This window comes from Ranitomeya imitator, chromosome 3, assembly GCF_032444005.1.
Source record: "Ranitomeya imitator isolate aRanImi1 chromosome 3, aRanImi1.pri, whole genome shotgun sequence".
In the NCBI taxonomy this organism is placed as follows: domain Eukaryota; kingdom Metazoa; phylum Chordata; class Amphibia; order Anura; family Dendrobatidae; genus Ranitomeya; species Ranitomeya imitator.
In genome coordinates, this window is record NC_091284.1 from 664,571,692 (window position 1) to 664,594,110 (window position 22,419).

The 22,419-nt window shown below is 39.7% G+C and overlaps 1 protein-coding gene across 8 annotated transcripts in view; it reads left to right on the top strand.

Moving 5' to 3' along the window:
• Positions 1–22,419, top strand: part of NUDT15 (nudix hydrolase 15) — a 161,473-nt gene that overhangs the window by 119,332 nt on the left and 19,722 nt on the right. For 5 of the 8 annotated variants that reach the window (XM_069758286.1, XM_069758290.1, XM_069758288.1 and 2 more), the window contains one exon: positions 19,343–19,545. In XM_069758286.1, the coding sequence (XP_069614387.1) occupies positions 19,394–19,545 (152 nt within the window). In that variant the 5' untranslated portion in view covers positions 19,343–19,393. Of the gene's footprint in view, positions 1–16,020; positions 16,357–19,342; positions 19,546–20,510; positions 20,720–22,419 lie in introns of those variants that run through there. The other 3 variants (XM_069758292.1, XM_069758293.1, XM_069758291.1) reach the window with 3 other exon arrangements.

Sequence of the window (22,419 nt, forward strand, 5' to 3'; positions counted from 1 at the left end):
AGAGTCGGTATGATTTTTATCAGAGTCGGTATTTGGCAATTGATATATATATATATATATATAATATGACCCAATGTTACAACACAAGCAAGTAAGAAGCGGTATGTTTTATACGAATAAAAAAACCAAAGACACGATATTGTAAAAATAGAAAAAGATTTATTTCTCACAATAAAACAACAGCTCGAATTTTAACATGAAATAGACATTTAGGACTTATGTTATTATCTTTATGCACGTTGCCTGTGCTGTCTATAATTTGACTCTATCCTTGTTTTGTTGAAAATAACTGGACATACATAAGAAACCGGGCAATATATCTTTATAGAAATAACACTTCTGCACTCTTTGTGCATTTCTATCAGTTTTATTCATGCATTTATAACACACCATGTTTGATATTGGTAATTTGATTCTGGGAACACATTTTAAGTTACTTCTGCACATGTATTACTGTTTTTAGGCCATATAAATAGAAAATTATGTAGAAACCCAAAGTTTTGATAAGTGTATGAAAATACACCAATATTAACTATTTGTGCTATTTTAGGCGTAAATTTGTCCTATATGTATAGCAGTCAGGAGTTGGGGCGATGAAATATGTGTTACAAGCGTAGTGAATTGCAGATATATTCTACAGTGTATGTCATTTTGAGAAATGTGTGGCATAACCAATGTATACAGTAACAGGCGGAATGACTGAGTGTAATACTGCACTCAATACTGTGCAAAGGGTCTGAATACTTATGACCGTGTGATATTTCAGTTTTCTTTTTAATAAATTCGCAAAAAATCTACATTTCTGTTTTGTTCAGGCATGATGGCGTGCAGAGTGTACATTAATATATATATATATCTCAGAATGCAACTGAATAGTATTGCTAATTAGGCCATATAAATAGAAAATTATGTAGAAACGCAAAGTTTTGATAAGTGTATGAAAATACACCAATATTAACTATTTGTGCTATTTTAGGCGTAAATTTGTCCTATATGTATAGCAGTCAGGAGTTGGGGCGATGAAATATGTGTTACAAGTGTAGTGAATTGCAGATATATTCTACAGTGTATGTCATTTTGAGAAATGTGTGGCATAACTAATTACCTATTACGGCCACATTTCTATGCAGTGTATTTTAGAACCAGTGTTTCTGGCTGCAGACTGTAATGTGTAAGGTATTCTCATTTTTATATACTGTATTTTATAACACACCATGCCGTTTATATAATAATCACAGTTGTGTCTCTACAGGACAACGTGGCTTACAAAGACATTTCATTAATATAAGTGTGAAACTGACAGACAAGCACAGCTGTGTCTCTACAGGACATGCTGGTCACTAGACAGCCAGAGTTTCTGTGGGGGAGATATACTAACAGAGGTTCTGTTGACCCAATAAACCGGTGTAGAACGTACACAGAGAGCAACTTGCAATATTTACTAAGGTAGCGGAAATGAGTTTACTGCAGTTATCAGAGCATTGTATTTTATTTGACAGCCACAAGTCACACAGGTCATGATGATAGTGTATCTGCAGCATGTTATTTGGAAATAAAGAAGCCTTTTTTGTATTCGCCCGCATTTTATATAAAATCTGCATAAAAAAATCTTCTTGGCTACACCAAAACACGTAAGAAACAAATGTATAACTTTTAGATCTACCGCATCCACAGATATTATTCCAGCGTTCTTTAATTCTACATTATTTTAGCACATATTAATTTCACAACTTTTATATGATATTTATAACACTCATTTTATATGAGTTTTCTAACACATTCTCACGGGAATATTATATATATATATTTTGTGTTTTGCGCAATTATTTGACACTGTAATTGGCATTTTATATAAAATATGCATAAAAAATCTTCACATTCTCACGGGAATATTATATATATATTTTGTGCTCTGCATCATTATTTGACACTGTAATTCGCATTTTATATAAAATCTGCATAAAAAATCTTCTTGGCTGCACCAAAACACGTAAGAAACAAATGTATAACTTTTAGCGCTGTCGCATCCGCAGATATTATTCCAGCGTTCTTTAATTCTATATTATTTTATCACATATTAATTTCACAACTTTTATATGATATTTATAACACATTCTCATTTATAAGGGATTTATAACACAATATTGTAAAATCATTTATTGGTTCGCGGCCTTACTAATATCCTTTGAAAATAAATTCAGCATTATTATTCCATGCTGTAACATTTCTATTCTGCAGCCTCCTGTTTAGTAAAAATTCAGCATTCTTTTTATATCTTTGGTTTATATTATATTAGCTTTTTGATAATCCCGGGAGTGCCATCTATCTAGCCCTAGTATTTTTGTTATCTCAAAAGGGTGTGACACAGTCCCATATATTATTCCAGCATTCTTTAATTCTACATTATTTTAGCACATATTAATTTCACAACTTTTATATGATATTTATAACACTCATTTTATATGAGTTTTCTAACACATTCTCACGGGGATATTATATATATATATATATATACTGTATATATTTTGTGTTATGCACCATTATTTGACACTGTAATTCGCATTTTATATGCCGCTGCTTTTTCTTGTTTTTGTGTAAAAATCTCTGGCAGACAGGCACAGCTGTATCTCTACAAGACATGCGGGACACACCAGAGACATTGGAAATTGGGGGTTATAATGTCGAATTCAGAAAATAACCATTTTATATTGAATGACTAATGATTTCTATAGGCCTACTTTACTATGAAATTATGCATAAAAAATCTTCTTGGTTAACCCAAAACCGTAAGAAACAAACGCATAACTTTTAGCTCGAACACATCAGCATATATTATTACAGTTTTTTGCTGAATTAAAAATTATACAGTTATTTCATATTTTTGGGGCTTCATGACAGGAGAAATTATTGATAGAAACCCAGAGTTTTGATACGTGTATGAAAATACACCAATATTAACTATTTGTGCTATTTTAGGCACAAATTTGGTCTATATGCATAACAGGCAGGAGTTGGGGCGAAGAAATATGTGTTACATGCGTAGTGAATTGCAAATATATTCTGAAGTGTATGGCATTTTGAGAAATGTGTAGCATAACCAATTACCTATCACGGTCACTAGATGGCAGAATATCATATTAATTATACATTGGGGTTTACTTTTGGAAGCTTATAAAGGCGGTGTGTATGTGCACAGGATGACTTATTTTGTTTTTATAGTCACTAATATCCATATTAAATGACTCTTTAGCTTTATGAGTAAGAGACAACATACAAATAGAATCCTTTTCCCTAGTAGTTTTATATTCTATGTCTGATATATTTCTACACAAAGCTACAAAACTATTTTGTAGTTTATAATGTATCACAGTAGTTTCATGTGAAGTTACATCTTAGGTTCTGTTCAGACTATTGTAATATCTATAGCTTAAAATAGAGCCAAATAGCTACTTTCAAACACGGACATACACCATTGATTTTCGTCACAAATGGATCCAATATATCTCGTGTCACGGTTTATTTTTACCGCGTTGCGGTTTAAAGTTATAAGCATTTAAATAATATTTTTCTCATTAGATATGTGACTCGCGATATTTATTTGCTTAGGTTAGATCATTTTCAGTTTAACAATACATTTTATCACAAAAATGACCTTATTTGGGGCCCTAGAAACAACATAGCAGCATTAGTAAGCCCCTTTCTTTTTACATTATCAAGAATCCCTGGGTTAAGATAACGTAAGTTTATATGCATAAAGCATTTAATATAGTGCACCAAACATGATATGGTTTTTGATTTCTATGAACTGTCGCGAACAAATCATATAAGGTTAAAAATATGAATATTATTGAATATAATGTTTTACTATTGTTTACAGTATTTTATTTTCCGGGTGTTACTTTTGTTCATGTACTACTGGTTTCTTCCTCAGTTGTGATTTTTACCTTTTCTATATAAATATGGGTAAATGAATTGGCCATTATAGATTTATGGCGCTGTAAAGAGAGAGGAGAATTACAGAAAGGAGATGGCTGCAGGCAAACACACACACACAACAAACACACATAACATACAGAAAACACACAACACATACAACAAACATACATACACAACATACAGAACACACACACACACACAACACAGAACCCACACACCACAAACACACATAACATACAAAACACACACACACAACACATACAACAAACATACATACACAACATACAGAACACACACACACACACAACAAACACACATAACATACAAAACACAACATAACATACAGAAAACACACAACACATACAGCATGTGTTGTATGTGTTCTGTGTGTTGTGTGTGTGTGTGTGTATGTTGTATGTGTTGTGTGTGTTTTGTATGTTATGTGTGTTTGTTGTGTGTGTGTGTGTTCTGTATGTTGTGTATGTATGTTTGTTGTATGTGTTGTGTGTTTTCTGTATGTTATGTTGTGTTTTGTATGTTATGTGTGTTTTTTGTGTGTGTGTGTGTGTTCTGTATGTTGTGTATGTATGTTTGTTGTATGTGTTGTGTGTTTTCTGTATGTTATGTTGTGTTTTGTATGTTATGTGTGTTTGTTGTGTGTGTGTGTGTGTTCTGTATGTTGTGTATGTATGTTTGTTGTATGTGTTGTGTGTGTGTGTTTTGTATGTTATGTGTGTTTGTGGTGTGTGGGTTCTGTGTTGTGTGTGTGTGTGTGTTCTGTATGTTGTGTATGTATGTTTGTTGTATGTGTTGTGTGTTTTCTGTATGTTATGTGTGTTTGTTGTGTGTGTGTGTTTGCCTGCAGCCATCTCCTTTCTGTAATTCTCCTCTCTCTTTACAGCGCCATAAATCTATAATGGCCAATTCATTTACCCATATTTATATAGAAAAGGTAAAAATCACAACTGAGGAAGAAACCAGTAGTACATGAACAAAAGTAACACCCGGAAAATAAAATACTGTAAACAATAGTAAAACATTATATTCAATAATATTCATATTTTTAACCTTATATGATTTGTTCGCGACAGTTCATAGAAATCAAAAACCATATCATGTTTGGTGCACTATATTAAATGCTTTATGCATATAAACTTACGTTATCTTAACCCAGGGATTCTTGATAATGTAAAAAGAAAGGGGCTTACTAATGCTGCTATGTTGTTTCTAGGGCCCCAAATAAGGTCATTTTTGTGATAAAATGTATTGTTAAACTGAAAATGATCTAACCTAAGCAAATAAATATCGCGAGTCACATATCTAATGAGAAAATTATTATTTAAATGCTTATAACTTTAAACCGCAACGCGGTAAAAATAAACCGTGACACGAGATATATTGGATCCATTTGTGACGAAAATCAATGGTGTATGTCCGTGTTTGAAAGTAGCTATTTGGCTCTATTTTAAGCTATAGATATTACAATAGTCTGAACAGAACCTAAGATGTAACTTCACATGAAACTACTGTGATACATTATAAACTACAAAATAGTTTTGTAGCTTTGTGTAGAAATATATCAGACATAGAATATAAAACTACTAGGGAAAAGGATTCTATTTGTATGTTGTCTCTTACTCATAAAGCTAAAGAGTCATTTAATATGGATATTAGTGACTATAAAAACAAAATAAGTCATCCTGTGCACATACACACCGCCTTTATAAGCTTCCAAAAGTAAACCCCAATGTATAATTAATATGATATTCTGCCATCTAGTGACCGTGATAGGTAATTGGTTATGCTACACATTTCTCAAAATGCCATACACTTCAGAATATATTTGCAATTCACTACGCATGTAACACATATTTCTTCGCCCCAACTCCTGCCTGTTATGCATATAGACCAAATTTGTGCCTAAAATAGCACAAATAGTTAATATTGGTGTATTTTCATACACGTATCAAAACTCTGGGTTTCTATCAATAATTTCTCCTGTCATGAAGCCCCAAAAATATGAAATAACTGTATAATTTTTAATTCAGCAAAAAACTGTAATAATATATGCTGATGTGTTCGAGCTAAAAGTTATGCGTTTGTTTCTTACGGTTTTGGGTTAACCAAGAAGATTTTTTATGCATAATTTCATAGTAAAGTAGGCCTATAGAAATCATTAGTCATTCAATATAAAATGGTTATTTTCTGAATTCGACATTATAACCCCCAATTTCCAATGTCTCTGGTGTGTCCCGCATGTCTTGTAGAGATACAGCTGTGCCTGTCTGCCAGAGATTTTTACACAAAAACAAGAAAAAGCAGCGGCATATAAAATGCGAATTACAGTGTCAAATAATGGTGCATAACACAAAATATATACAGTATATATATATATATATATAATATCCCCGTGAGAATGTGTTAGAAAACTCATATAAAATGAGTGTTATAAATATCATATAAAAGTTGTGAAATTAATATGTGCTAAAATAATGTAGAATTAAAGAATGCTGGAATAATATATGGGACTGTGTCACACCCTTTTGAGATAACAAAAATACTAGGGCTAGATAGATGGCACTCCCGGGATTATCAAAAAGCTAATATAATATAAACCAAAGATATAAAAAGAATGCTGAATTTTTACTAAACAGGAGGCTGCAGAATAGAAATGTTACAGCATGGAATAATAATGCTGAATTTATTTTCAAAGGATATTAGTAAGGCCGCGAACCAATAAATGATTTTACAATATTGTGTTATAAATCCCTTATAAATGAGAATGTGTTATAAATATCATATAAAAGTTGTGAAATTAATATGTGATAAAATAATATAGAATTAAAGAACGCTGGAATAATATCTGCGGATGCGACAGCGCTAAAAGTTATACATTTGTTTCTTACGTGTTTTGGTGCAGCCAAGAAGATTTTTTATGCAGATTTTATATAAAATGCGAATTACAGTGTCAAATAATGATGCAGAGCACAAAATATATATATAATATTCCCGTGAGAATGTGAAGATTTTTTATGCATATTTTATATAAAATGCCAATTACAGTGTCAAATAATTGCGCAAAACACAAAATATATATATATAATATTCCCGTGAGAATGTGTTAGAAAACTCATATAAAATGAGTGTTATAAATATCATATAAAAGTTGTGAAATTAATATGTGCTAAAATAATGTAGAATTAAAGAACGCTGGAATAATATCTGTGGATGCGGTAGATCTAAAAGTTATACATTTGTTTCTTACGTGTTTTGGTGTAGCCAAGAAGATTTTTTTATGCAGATTTTATATAAAATGCGGGCGAATACAAAAAAGGCTTCTTTATTTCCAAATAACATGCTGCAGATACACTATCATCATGACCTGTGTGACTTGTGGCTGTCAAATAAAATACAATGCTCTGATAACTGCAGTAAACTCATTTCCGCTACCTTAGTAAATATTGCAAGTTGCTCTCTGTGTACGTTCTACACCGGTTTATTGGGTCAACAGAACCTCTGTTAGTATATCTCCCCCACAGAAACTCTGGCTGTCTAGTGACCAGCATGTCCTGTAGAGACACAGCTGTGCTTGTCTGTCAGTTTCACACTTATATTAATGAAATGTCTTTGTAAGCCACGTTGTCCTGTAGAGACACAACTGTGATTATTATATAAACGGCATGGTGTGTTATAAAATACAGTATATAAAAATGAGAATACCTTACACATTACAGTCTGCAGCCAGAAACACTGGTTCTAAAATACACTGCATAGAAATGTGGCCGTAATAGGTAATTAGTTATGCCACACATTTCTCAAAATGACATACACTGTAGAATATATCTGCAATTCACTACACTTGTAACACATATTTCATCGCCCCAACTCCTGACTGCTATACATATAGGACAAATTTACGCCTAAAATAGCACAAATAGTTAATATTGGTGTATTTTCATACACTTATCAAAACTTTGCGTTTCTACATAATTTTCTATTTATATGGCCTAATTAGCAATACTATTCAGTTGCATTCTGAGATATATATATATATTAATGTACACTCTGCACGCCATCATGCCTGAACAAAACAGAAATGTAGATTTTTTGCGAATTTATTAAAAAGAAAACTGAAATATCACACGGTCATAAGTATTCAGACCCTTTGCACAGTATTGAGTGCAGTATTACACTCAGTCATTCCGCCTGTTACTGTATACATTGGTTATGCCACACATTTCTCAAAATGACATACACTGTAGAATATATCTGCAATTCACTACGCTTGTAACACATATTTCATCGCCCCAACTCCTGACTGCTATACATATAGGACAAATTTACGCCTAAAATAGCACAAATAGTTAATATTGGTGTATTTTCATACACTTATCAAAACTTTGGGTTTCTACATAATTTTCTATTTATATGGCCTAAAAACAGTAATACATGTGCAGAAGTAACTTAAAATGTGTTCCCAGAATCAAATTACCAATATCAAACATGGTGTGTTATAAATGCATGAATAAAACTGATAGAAATGCACAAAGAGTGCAGAAGTGTTATTTCTATAAAGATATATTGCCCGGTTTCTTATGTATGTCCAGTTATTTTCAACAAAACAAGGATAGAGTCAAATTATAGACAGCACAGGCAACGTGCATAAAGATAATAACATAAGTCCTAAATGTCTATTTCATGTTAAAATTCGAGCTGTTGTTTTATTGTGAGAAATAAATCTTTTTCTATTTTTACAATATCGTGTCTTTGGTTTTTTTATTCGTATAAAACATACCGCTTCTTACTTGCTTGTGTTGTAACATTGGGTCATATTATATATATATATATATATATCAATTGCCAAATACCGACTCTGATAAAAATCATACCGACTCTGATAAAAATCATGAGATCGCTGAAATTGTCAGCCATATAAACCAGAGATATAAAAAGAATGCTGAATTTTTACTAAACAGGCTGCTGCAGAATAAAAATGTCACAGCATGGAATAATAATGCTGAATTTATTTTCAAAGGATCCGTAATACCAGGGTCTAACTTACTGGATTTGGTACGTAGTACAACGCAGAGCCATGCTCTGAACAGTAGAAATTTACCACCGGGTTGGGATTCATTTATGCAGGCTATGGCCGAACTAAATATGCCGTCTACAGTTGTGGGTAACACCGCTACTAGGAAGCTTTTAGATGAATTAAAAATTACCAACAGTGAGACACGCTCTGTATCTACACCGCTGAAGTTAGCGGCGGTTCCCCGTACAATTCAATCTTTACATTCCCCGTCATTAGGTACCACACGTGGAACTCTGCTACCTAAAAAAGGTCTCTACCGATGCTGCAAACCATGTGGCTCACGATGTAAAGAATGTACTGGCTAAAATGCTGTACTCGCCTTGTAACTCTATATTAATTATTTTGTAAGAAGTGTAATTGTTCATTGTACTATTTTAATGTTTTTACTTTTTATATTCTGTAAGAATTTTTTATAGTGTTGAAATGTCTTTGAGATGCTGTTTTATCGTGAGAAATAAATCTTTTAAATTTTTTTTTTTTTTTTTACAATATCGTGTCTTTGGTTTTTATTCGTATAAAACACGCCGCTTCTTACTTGTGTTGTAACATTGGGTCATATTATAACTTGTGTTGTGACATTGGTGCATATCTCTTCTGTGTATATAAGGCAGCCACAAGGATAAAACCTGCTACAATGTGAATAAACACAACTTGCAATGGCCTCAGTAGATAACAAAAAACTTTGCAGATGCCATCTTCAGGACACAAAAAAGAGAAAGCAAATATCAATCCAGGTACAATACAAGTACAAATGTGTTATAAAACAAAGTTCTGCTTCACAAAGATCACCAAACAGCATGAGTTTGTACAAAAATATCTGACCCTCCGATAACACAGCTGTTTTCTGAGAAAGCTAATACAAAAAACAAATAACCTCAGATGTCATCTTCAGGACACAATAACTTTTCTGTTTGTGAGAATAAACATTTATGGGGTACGCAAATACAACAACAATTGCTTGACCTAGGTGCTATAAACCTCTGAGCCACAGTTAACCTAATTTAGGTAATGTTCACCATTTAGTTAGTGTTCACCATTTACAAAAACAAATAGATAGCTTTAAGTTCTCCACTATATGAATACACTGCAAATACCCACAGCAGATTCTCTGTTTGTGAAAAATAAACATTTAGTTAATGTTCACCATAGTGTTCAGTAGAGACACATATAAACAGCTTTAAGTTCTCCACTATATGAATACACTGTGAATAAAACAAAAGCTTACAGAATCAAACTCGGGGATACGTATAAAATCTATTATAAAACAAATGAGAAAGGTGTTATAAACCACGTGTAAAATAAATACACGACTAGGCTATAATTATAAACATGTGTTATTCCACAAAATACGGGAATAATATCAAAACTACAACAAATTAAACTATATTAAACTATATCAAAAGGGGAAATCAAACAAGGAGGGACAGCTGGATACCAGCCGTCAGACAAGGGGAGGGGAGGGGTTACACACTTTGATACACTTTGATAGGGGCGGGGCACCTGTCAGATTGAGTTTGACGGATCATGGCTATTATACACTACTCACAGCAATTCAGAGAGAAAGAAGAGTATATGGACTATGCTATCCTCTGTCTGCTGAATTGTTGGACTTTTATCCTGTTACTGAACTGCATTCGTGCTCTGGACTATTTTATTCTCTGTGTGGTGGATCATATATGGACCATTTGTATTTTTCCCTAAATAAAAGTCTTGGAATTGTTTACTATACTCTAGCTCTGTTGATTGTGTGATACCGGAGAAGGACCCCGTGACACTAACTATATCAATAGAAGTCCTAGGCTGGCTGGAAGAGGTTTGAGCAGTGAATCCAGATCATCTAGGCACACATCCCTTTGGGTCTTCTAGTCCACAATAAATACAAAGGAAAGAAAGGAGACAATTCCACCTTAATTAAATGTACTAATAGTCCAATATGCAATGTTTCAGCTTATAACCCAACCCTTTTTGAGAAAGGAGACGCTTTTTCAAGAAAGGAGAAATGGCAAAACTCCAATCAGTGTAATGTGAAGGTGTCCTGATATTTTTGTCCATAGTGTATATGCCTTGATGGGAAAAAATGCAATGTTGTAATAGGTTGTGAAAACTACGGTAAATGTGCAATCAACCAAGAACATCCACCTATGAATTTGCCCACAAACATGAAGGAATTATTAGAAATCTTTCTTCCCATGAATGTGTCAGATTCTCCCATGTACATCCTTATTTGATTAAGTCAGACAAAATTCTCATCTCCTCTCTACTCATAGTTGTCACTGGCCAAACAGAGATGGGAATCTAGCCATCCCAGATCCAACTGGACAGACCCATTTATTATGTTCTATCTCAAGACTTTCACAAAGTGCAGTGCTTCCTATGTTCGTAAAATCCAGCAACTGCTGGCAGCACTGTCCACAGAACAGAAGCCATAGTAAAATGGATAGTAGCTAGTGACTAGACTGGAAGGAACTTACTGCAAGTGCGGCTAGATGGGAGAAGATAATCCTGGGAGATGTTGCTTCAATGAGCTACAAGTGGTAACCACTGAGAACAGTAATGTGGTCACCGAGAACCAGAGACAAGTCTGCCTGACAAGGGGAAGCCAGGGGACCATCTTTGTATGGAATTGGCCTAGGTAATAGATGGGGCGATAGGGAGCAGTCGGTGAGTTGGAGCAAGCCAAGCCTCGTGCAGTAAGCCCAGTGTGCCTGGAGAGCAGTTGTATATAGGAGTAGGAGGTGGTTGTGCCTAAAAAATGCCAACATTATAGGAAACCACTAGTGGGGTGAGTACGCACTCACTATTACGGCTCGCTCACATGGGTGTATAACATGGCTGAGTATATCAGAACGGCACTCCGACAAATGTTATGCTACGGGGCAGTGCAGATCTGTAGTTTATTTTTTCATGCCGATTCGGAGTGAGAAAACCGTTGCACCATGCTGCTAAGTGGCTTCAATATTCAGATCACTTGCACCCATACAGGTCTAAGGATGCGTGTGAAACATCAAACTGCATTCAGACGTCAACCGAGTGCAGTCTGACATCCACAGACAATGGAGAAATTACATTCTCCACTTTCTCCTCACCACGAGGCTGAAGTTGGTTTCTTATTCATCCAGTTTCTTATTCAGAGCTGAAGTTGGTTTCTTATTCTGCAATTTTTTCTTTTCTGTTTTTTATAGGTTTAACAACAAAAAAATATCTTTACAATAATAACACACAATGCAGTGAGGTGCCCTGATGTGAATACACTTAAAAACAGCTACAAAAATTATAAAACTGGCACAAAAATGGACATCAAAGTGGGCATCAAAGGGCGCTAATGAAAGGGTTAAATGACTTTGGGCCACTGATCTCACACTGCAGACATAAAGAACAAGGCACCCCCCCCCCCCCAAAAAAAAAAAAAAACAGGTATCTGCAGCCTGGCCAAAATGCGTTCTGGGCATCAGAACTGGCATCAAAGTGGGCAGACAGTCAATTTTGGCCATTTGAATAAGTAACTGATGTTTTTAAGGGGTTAAATGACTTTGGGCCACTGAACTGACACTTAAAAATACACAGATAGTGATGCCCTGCATCAAACCCAGGTCCCTCCTGCCTGGCCCAAATGGGTTCTGGGCACCAGAACTGGCATCCAAGTAGGAACCCACTTTGATGCCAGTTCTGGTGCCAAGAACCCATTTGGGTCAGGCTGGAGGGACCTGGTTTTGATGCAGGGCATCACTGTCTGTGTATTTTAAGTGTCAGATCAGTGGCCCAAAGTCATTTAACCCCTTAAAAACATCAGTTACTTATTCAAATCTGTGAAAATCGGCTGTTTGCCCACTTTGATGCTAGTTCTGATGCCCAGAACGCATTTGGGCCAGGCTGGATATAACTGGTTTTGATATAAGGTGCCCTGCACTTTATGTCTGCAGTGTGAGATCAGTGGCCCAAAGTCATTTAACACTTTCATTAGCGCCCTTTGGTGCCCAATTTGATACCCATTTTTGTGCCAGTTTTATTGTTTTTTTAGCTGTTTTTAAGTGTATTCACATCAGGGCTCCTTGCTGCATTGTGTGTTATTATTGTGATTATAATTTTTTGTTGTTAAACCTTTAAAAAACAGAAAATAAAAAATTTCCGAATAAGAAACCAACTTCAGCCTCGTCTCCTCACTGCTGTGATACAATTCTTTCATGCAAAATGAGGAAATCTGCAACATCACAAGTTCATTGTGGGAACATAGCCTAAGACTCCTTTCACCCTGCCTTTCTCCTATGTTCAGTGGCTCCATTAGAGCTTACTTCCAGATCCCCAAAGAACAGGATCCAGGCGTGTGTGCCAACAGGGCCATCTACTATATAATTGTCTAAGGGTCACTTCCGTCTTTCTGTCTGTCTGTCACAGATATTCATTGGTCACGGCCTCTGTCTGTCATGGAAATCCAAGTCGCTGATTGGTCGTGGCAAAACACCCACGACCAATCAGCGACGGGCACAGTCCGCTGGCAAAATGGCAGCTCCTTCCTTCCCGCAGTCAGTGCCCACTCCATAATCCCCTCCAGTCAGCCCTCACACAGGGTTAATGCCAGCGTTAATGGACCGCGGTGTAACGCACCCCATAACGCAGCTATTAACCCTGTGTGACTAACTTTTTACTATTGATGCTGCGTAAGCAGCATCAATAGTAAAAATATCTAAAGTTACAAATAATAATAATTAAAAAAAAAGTTATTCTCACCCTCCGACTTCGCGCCCTGGTCTCGGCAGTGCAAGTGGCAGGTTCCGGTGCCAAGGATGCTATGCGAGAAGGACCTGCCATGACATCATGGTCATGTGACCGCGTCATCACAGGTCCTGCGCTCATACCAACCCTGGGACCGGAAGCTGCCGCGTGCACAGCACACAGGTGCCAGGACTACAAGGGGCCCTCGGAAGGTGAGTATATGTTTATTTTAAGTCTTTTTTAACCTGTTACATACGTGGCTGGGCAATATACTACGTGGCTGGGCAATATACTATGTGACTGGGCAATATACTACGTAGCTGGGCAATATACTACGTGGTTGGGCAATATACTACGTGGTTGGGCAATATACTACGTGGCTGGGCAATATACTACGTGGCTGGGCAATATACTACGTGACTGGGCAATATACTACGTGGTTGGGCAATATACTACGTGGTTGGGCAATATACTACGTGGCTGGGCAATATACTACGTGACTGGGCAATATACTACGTGGTTGGGCAATATACTACGTGGTTGGGCAATATACTACGTGGCTGGGCAATATACTACGTGACTGGGCAATATACTACGTGGCTGGGCAATATACTACGTGGCTGGGCAATATACTACGTGGTTGGGCAATATACTACGTAGCTGGGCAATATACTACGTGGCTGGGCAATATACTACGTGGCTGGGCAATATACTACGTAGCTGGGCAATATACTACATGGCTGGGTAATATACTACGTGACTGGGCAATATACTACGTGACTGGGCAATATACTACGTGGCTGGGCAATATACTACGTAGCTGGGCAATATACTACATGGCTGGGTAATATACTACGTGACTGGGCAATATACTACGTGACTGGGCAATATACTACGTGGGCTGGGCAATATACTTTTTGGACATGCATATTCTAAAATACCCGATGCGTTAGAATCGGGCCACCATCTAGTTGACTATAATGGCGCAGACGGAGTCGCTGTGTGCTCTGTCGTGCATCATTTTCGATCGTATATGATTATTGGAAGTGGACAGCTAGATGTTGTAGACTTTCAGCAAGATGGGATCCGTGTCATTAAGGCTGCCGTCACACGTTCAGTATTTGGTCAGTATTTTACATCAGGATTTGTAAGCCAAAACCAGGAGTGGGTGATAAATACAGAAGTGGTGCATATGTTTCTATTATTCTTTTCCTCTAATTGTTCCACTCCTGGTTTTGGCTTACGAATACTGATGTAAAATACTGACCAAATACTGCTAGTGTGATGGCAGCCTTATACCTACCTGGTCATACACAGTGTGCTGATCACAGAATGTTGCGCTCATGAATGCGTGTTGGACAGTTCTATCGGTGATGTCATGAACACTCAGGGCTGCAGTTTTTTCTCATATATTGTTCAAACGTGACCGGCCAGGACGCTGTGAACACTACGGACAACATGGCTTCGATTCTGTTTAAGGACTAACAGCACACACAGACATTGGATCTACAGGAGGTAGCTACTGATCTCTGGGGGCCTGACTGGTGGGCCACCCAGGAAACAGGGAGGCGAGCTCTGCAGAACCCTGGGTTGAATAGAGCAGATTCATTCAGTGGTTATGGGACTGCTGAACATAGAGTTCTGCGTTTAAAGAGGTTGTCCATTACTTTTACATTTAAGCCCTATCCTTAGGACAATTCATCAATGTCTGTGTGTGCTCGGGACCGGCACCACTGCTGATCAGCCATTATCGGTGGCGGCAGCCAGAGGTACTTATGGTACTTTTTGGAGCTGCCCGTCTACTTGTAGTGGCCTGGCGCTGTTACTGCACATCGCCTCCTATTGATTGGTATAGGAGGCAGATGTCTAGTACCTGCGGTGGCCAGTACAAGTAGACGGGCAGCTCCGCAAGTAAGTACTTCTGGCTGCCACCACCGATAACGGCTGATCAGCAGACACATATTGATGAGACCTATCCTAAGTTTTGCCCATCAATGTAAAAGTAGTGGACAACCTCTTTAAATGGGTAGTTCACTACTGGACAATCCCTTCTTGGCAGCTAGTAGCCATGAAGAAAAAATATAATCATGTATACTCACCTCCCATTGGTCATGTGACATTATCAGTAGTTAGCACAAACATTCACTCTAGCCATAGTGAAGCCTGCAATCGATCACCAGCCGCTGACTGGCTGCAGCGGTCCTCAGTGACACTTTAGCTGTTAAGAAGGGGATGTCCAGTAGAGAGCAGTAGTGGGCCACGGCTGCAGTGCACAGAACAGACGGGCAGGTCGCCCTACAGATATAATGGTCGGCACAGTGTTCTCCGCTGACAGGAGCTTGGTGCGTCTGCTTTCCGTAGGCAGAAATGGACATTTTCCACTTTGGCACGAGTCCTCGGTGTCGGCTCCGGGTGCATGGCTCCTCACACTCTGCCCCATAGTCCTGGCCTGTGTCTGCCCAGTGCCGGTGATGTCACATGTACCGCCCCTAGAGCCGGAAGACTGTTCTGCAGCACGTTGGACCGAGACCGACAGTCACGGAGCCTCTGCTCTGCAGTGACCGAATGCATCCTTCCGCCGGTAATGTGTGCTGCTGAGCTGGAGGGACAGAGTGCAGGTAACGTGCCGGCCGGGGCGGAGGCTCCCATCCTGCACTGCGGGAGCAGCCGGCCTCAGCCTGAGCCTGTACCCAGGGTGTGTGACGTCACAGGAGGCTACTGCTAGAGGTGGTCTCCATGTGTCTGCTCACTATGGGCAGTCAGGCTTCATCATGTATAACTACACTTCTGTCACAGCGCGTGATTTAGTGGTACTGGGGTAGGTTCTGGGGTCTGCTGTTGTCCAGAAGGATGAGGACAGGGTTAATATCCATAACCTGCATAAGGCTGTGTCCACACATTGCGTTTTTGTTGTCTCTTGTACATGTTGATAAAGTTTAGTGGCCCAAAAAGCCCGCTTTAACTTCCTTAGGCTGTGTGGGCACGATGCTTCTTTTCCTGCTTGGAATTGGCCAAAAAACTCTCTGGAATTGATGAGGCTGAAGTCGGTTTCTAAGCCTCAGCCCAGAGCCTCTCACCCAGCAGCCAGATCCCTTCTCATACTTTACACTGACGAGGGGCAGATTGAGATTTTGATTTGGCTTTTATCCTTGGCCATATTGCAATGCTCCGTGAAGGGTCAATAGTGAGGTGTAGGCTTCCAACAGGTGGCGCTATGGAGTTCTAGTCTTCCTCTCTGGAGGCAATTGCAGTTATTTTAGCAGAATTATAGCTCCGCGTGCTGCTTTCCTTTCCAATAAGGCCGGTTTCACATTATAGTTGCGGATGGCTGTGGACTTCCTCTGTGAAGCCCCACCCTCGTCCGTACCTCCGCCGCTAGCTCCGCCTACTTCTGCATGCGGCCTGCGTACCTATTAGGTATGCAGGTCGTGTGGCTGTATGCGGATGCTTCCGCGTGCGTCGTTATGACGATGTGGCGACCAGCGTAGAACGCAGCTTGTAGCAAATTTTTTTTTCTCCGCAGCTTCAAAAAGACGCATGCGGAGGCATCCGCATACAGCGGCACGACCTGCGTACCTAATGTTAAAGATACATTTCAAAAAACCTGATCTGCACATCCAAACATAGACACAGTGTGAACAGGTGCTGAACCCAGAGTCGCCAACTCGTATATATTTAAGTAAATAGGGCAGCACACTGCAGCGCCAAAACATGCAAACTTGAAAACACGAAATTTGAACTGCATTACTGCACTGAAAATATGAAAAATGAGAGCTTTTAGTGCATAAAAATGGCCAATTTTATGTGTACCTCGTAGCCACGATATATACGAGTTGGCGACTCTGGGTTCAGCACCTGTTCACACTGTGTCTATGTTTGGATGTGCAGATCAGGTTTTTTGAAATGTATTCTCTAGCCTTCTGATCGTGCACTCCCCGCCTCCTAGCTTCAGGTGTTTTAATTATAATAGGTCCAATACCCCTCCACAGTGAGAGAGAATTTGAGTCCAAGGAGAGGTTTCACATGTACCCATTCAGATGGAGACGTTTATTCTCAGAGAGGTAGGTCAAGCGTAGGGCCTCGTATAAGAGAGATGCCTTATCGTGGCTACGAGGTACACATAAAATTGGCCATTTTTATGCGCTAAAAGCTCTCATTTTTCATATTTTCAGTGCAGTAATGCAGTTCAAATTTTGTGTTTTCAAGTTTGCATGTTTTGGCGCTGCAGTGTGCTGCCCTATTTACTTAACTATATACGAGTTGGCGACTCTGGGTTCAGCACCTGTTCACACTCAGTCTATGTTTGGATGTGCAGATCAGGTTTTTTGAAATGTATTCTCTAGCCTTCTGATCGTGCACTCCCCGCCTCCTAGCTTCAGGTGTTTTAATTATAATAGGTCCAATACCCCTCCACAGTGAGAGAGAATTTGAGTCCAAGGAGAGGTTTCACATGTACCCATTCAGATGGAGACGTTTATTCTCAGAGAGGTAGGTCAAGCGTAGGGCCTCGTATAAGAGAGATGCCTTATCGTGGCTACGAGGTACACATAAAATTGGCCATTTTTATGCGCTAAAAGCTCTCATTTTTCATATTTTCAGTGCAGTAATGCAGTTCAAATTTTGTGTTTTCAAGTTTGCATGTTTTGGCGCTGCAGTGTGCTGCCCTATTTACTTAAATATATACGAGTTGGCGACTCTGGGTTCAGCACCTGTTCACACTCAGTCTATGTTTGGATGTGCAGATCAGGTTTTTTGAAATGTATTCTCTAGCCTTCTGATCGTGCACTCCCCGCCTCCTAGCTTCAGGTGTTTTAATTATAATAGGTCCAATACCCCTCCACAGTGAGAGAGAATTTGAGTCCAAGGAGAGGTTTCACATGTACCCATTCAGATGGAGACGTTTATTCTCAGAGAGGTAGGTCAAGCGTAGGGCCTCGTATAAGAGAGATGCCTTATCGTGGCTACGAGGTACACATAAAATTGGCCATTTTTATGCGCTAAAAGCTCTCATTTTTCATATTTTCAGTGCAGTAATGCAGTTCAAATTTTGTGTTTTCAAGTTTGCATGTTTTGGCGCTGCAGTGTGCTGCCCTATTTACTTTAATGTTAAAGATAGGTACACAGGCCGCATGCAGAAGTAGGCGGAGCTAGCGGCCGAGGGCGGGGCTTCACGGAGAAACTCCGCAGCGCCTCAAAACACTAGTGTGAAACTAGCCTAAAATGGCTTCCACCGTTTTCTGCAAATTTTGGATGTGATGGGCTCCTTGTGCTCGTCTGCATCATGGACGCCGAGTGCAGGAGAAGCGTTTGCATTCACTATTCTGGACTGGCAAAAAGTACAGAATATAACTAGGTGCAGATTTATTTTTTAATGGTCCAAGTGGAAAATCGCCCATGTGAACTTGCCCATTAGCTACAACTGGTCTGTCCCACACAAGGTCCAAAACCTTCTAGGCTGAACAAGCCCTAAACCGCGTTGTAGGTCACATATTCTATGTAGTGCATGTTCATTGGATTTGGAGGTATGTAAAGGTAATGAACCTCACTTTGCTTCAGGATATACCCCAAAGGTTTACATTGTCTGTATTACATTTTTTCTTTTAGGGGTCCTCCCATAGCCCGCAGATAAAGAGTCCATTACACTTATGAAGGACAATGTCTGGGACCGCTGGTAGACCTGGAGTTGGAGTCGGCGTTGTGATCTCGCATCGTTCCTATCCAGGCTGTGTGTTACTTGGACAGAGGAAAGCAAAATGCTCCACAGGGGCCGGCATGTACCAGCTTCCAGGAGGACACCTAGAGTTTGGGTATGAGTAATTTCCATAGCAGCATATTGGTAAAGATCCAGACATTTGCATGAGCATGAAAATTCAGGATTGTCATCTTCTGTCTGGGGAATATCTGATGGCAACCAATAGTTGAAACGGAGCTGTGCTAAGTAACACAAGCAGCAGAGAATAAATTATTAGATATACTTCAAATAAATAACTGGAACTAAAAAAATCTGGTTGTAAAAGGGGTTGCCCACACCTAAAAATATATTACTGGCTCAAAATATAAAAATATTAATAAATCCAATGAAAATATATACAGGTGCTTCTCACAATATTTGAATATGATCAAAAAGTTAATTTATTTCAGTTCTTCAATACAAAAAATTGAAACTCATACTATATAGTCATTACAAACAGTGTGATCTATTTCAAGTGTTTATTTCTGTTAATGTTGATGATTATGGCTTACAGCCAATGGAAACCCAAAAGTCATTATCTCAGAAAATTAGAATACTTTATAACACCAGCTTGAAAAATGATTTTAAAATCCAAAATGTTAGCCTACTGAATTGTATATTCAGTAAATGCACTCAATACTTGGTCGGGGCTCGTTTTGCATCGATTACTGCATCAATGAAGCGCGGCATGGAGGCGACCAGCCTGTGGCAATGCTGAGGTGTTATGGAGGCCCAGGTTGCTTTGATAGCAGCCTTGAGCTCGTCTGCATTGTTGGGCCTGTTGTCTTTCATCTTCCTCTTGACAATACCCCATAGATTCTCTATGGGGTTAAGGTCAGGCGAGTTTGCTGGCCAACCAAGCACAGTGATACTGTTGTTTTTAAACCAGGTTTTGGTACTTTTGGTAGTGTGGACAGGTGCCAAGTCCTGCTGGAGAATGACATTTCCATCTCCAAAAAGCTTGTCGGTAGAGGGAAGCATGATGTGCTCTACAATTTCTTGGTAGATTGCTGTGCTGACTTTGGTCTTGATTAAACACAGTGGACCTACACCAGCAGATGACATGGCTCCCCAAACCATCACTGATGAAACTTCACACTAGACCTCAAGCAGCTTGGATTGTGGCCTCTCCACTCTTCCTGCAGATTCTGGGACCTTCATTTCCAAATGAAATGCAAAATTGACTTTCATCTGAAAACAGTACCTTGGACCACTGAGCAACAGTCCAGTTCTTTTTGTCCTTGGCTCAGGTAAGACACTTCTGGCGTTGTCTATTGGTTATGACTCGAGATGAGCGAATATGTTCAGGTCCCTTGCTCCTGAACAGCATGTTTGTTGGGCTATCCATGCATGTGTTTTGATAGTGAAACAGCTGTGACAAATGCAGCTGTGGCGCCGGACAGCTGATCAGCAGGAGCGATCAGGTAGCCGGGTTCCCTCTGCAGCTTATTCGGTAAGAGCTATAGCTTGCCGAATAAGGAGGGACCCGAACATATTCGCAATTCTGTAGTTATGAGTGGCTTGGCACAAGGAATGTGACACTTTTAGCCCATGGCCTAGATACGTCTGTGTTGTGGCTCTTGAAGCAATAACTTCAGCAGCAATCCACTCCTTGTGAATCTTCCCCAAATTTTCTCTGATGCCCATGACGGCACCACGGAGACAGGGGAATCCGCCCACCAAGGACAGGAAACCTACAGATAAAAAGGCGGTACCTCTCTCCCGCATCAGTTGGTTTCCTGTCCTTGATGGGAGACCTACAGACTTACTGACAGACGTCGTGGGAATCCGGGGCCAATCAGTCCGACTCAGACAGCGGGGGTCCCCCTGCCTCGACTGATGTGACCCGAAGCACCAGCACTGGCGCTATTGGGCCTCTAGGGTGTGCGGGGGGGGTGGTATGGAGTTCGCGGCCACCTCCCCAGGTAAGATGCCTGCAGCAGCGACAACATCCAGGGGGGTCCGTCCCTCTGTGGTTGGGGGGGGAGTGGCGCAGCTCTCCCTCCTGAGCGTCAGCCTGCGCACTGCAAAAACTGGGGGTTCCGGTGTGCAGCGTCATGCGCGGCGCCATTTTGGATCTGACTGCACGTGCGTGGGATTTGGCCGCGATTCTCGCGATGCTGGCCATTGCGCATGCTGCGGCAGAGCGCTACTGCGCAGGCTTAGGCTTGAATAGACGGCGGGAATCACCGCCACATAAAGGGGAAAGGTTGCCCAGGTCAGGCGCTTCCGTGGGCTCAACCAAGCATCATGAGCAACCTAGAGGCATCACCCCTATCAAAATCACCAGCATCTCTGCAGCAGGAAAAGCTTCAACAGCAAAAAGGACACCAATATGTTAGCGGTAAATAACGCCAAAGATCCCTGCATAGCAAGGAGTCCAGTACGGTGTCCGGCAAAAGGACAGATGCAGAGCATCCCCAGCCGGAATTTATGGGTCCGCAAGGTGGTAAGTGATCTCCGTGAAAGTCAGTGACAGTAAGGACATACTTGTCTTTCTTACTTTAGTGGAAGAAAAGCTTAGGCAAATCTAAGTATAGGATTTGTGCCCTTTGTAGAGAAGACGTTCCAACTACCTGGGAGAAAAGGCTTTGTAGCATGTGTATACTACAGACATTATCCGAAGGGCTATTATACAGCAGACAGTATCCGAAGGGCTTCCCGGGTTCGCAGCCAACCTCAAAACCCTGATAAAAAAATCAGGTGGAAGACACCTTTAGATCCCTAAAAGGTGGTAAAAAGTGGAGGAAGACTAGACACAGGTCCCCATCTCCTGGGTCTAATATTACGGATAGTGATGATGTGGACTCAGATACATCTAACTCCTCTTCTTCTTCTTCTTCATCATCCCCTTTTTCCTCTGGGGGTCACAGTTGTTTTCCCTTGGAAGACACAGATGGCCTCATTAAAGCGGTTAGAAGCACTATGGGGCTAGTGGGCCCTCACCCAA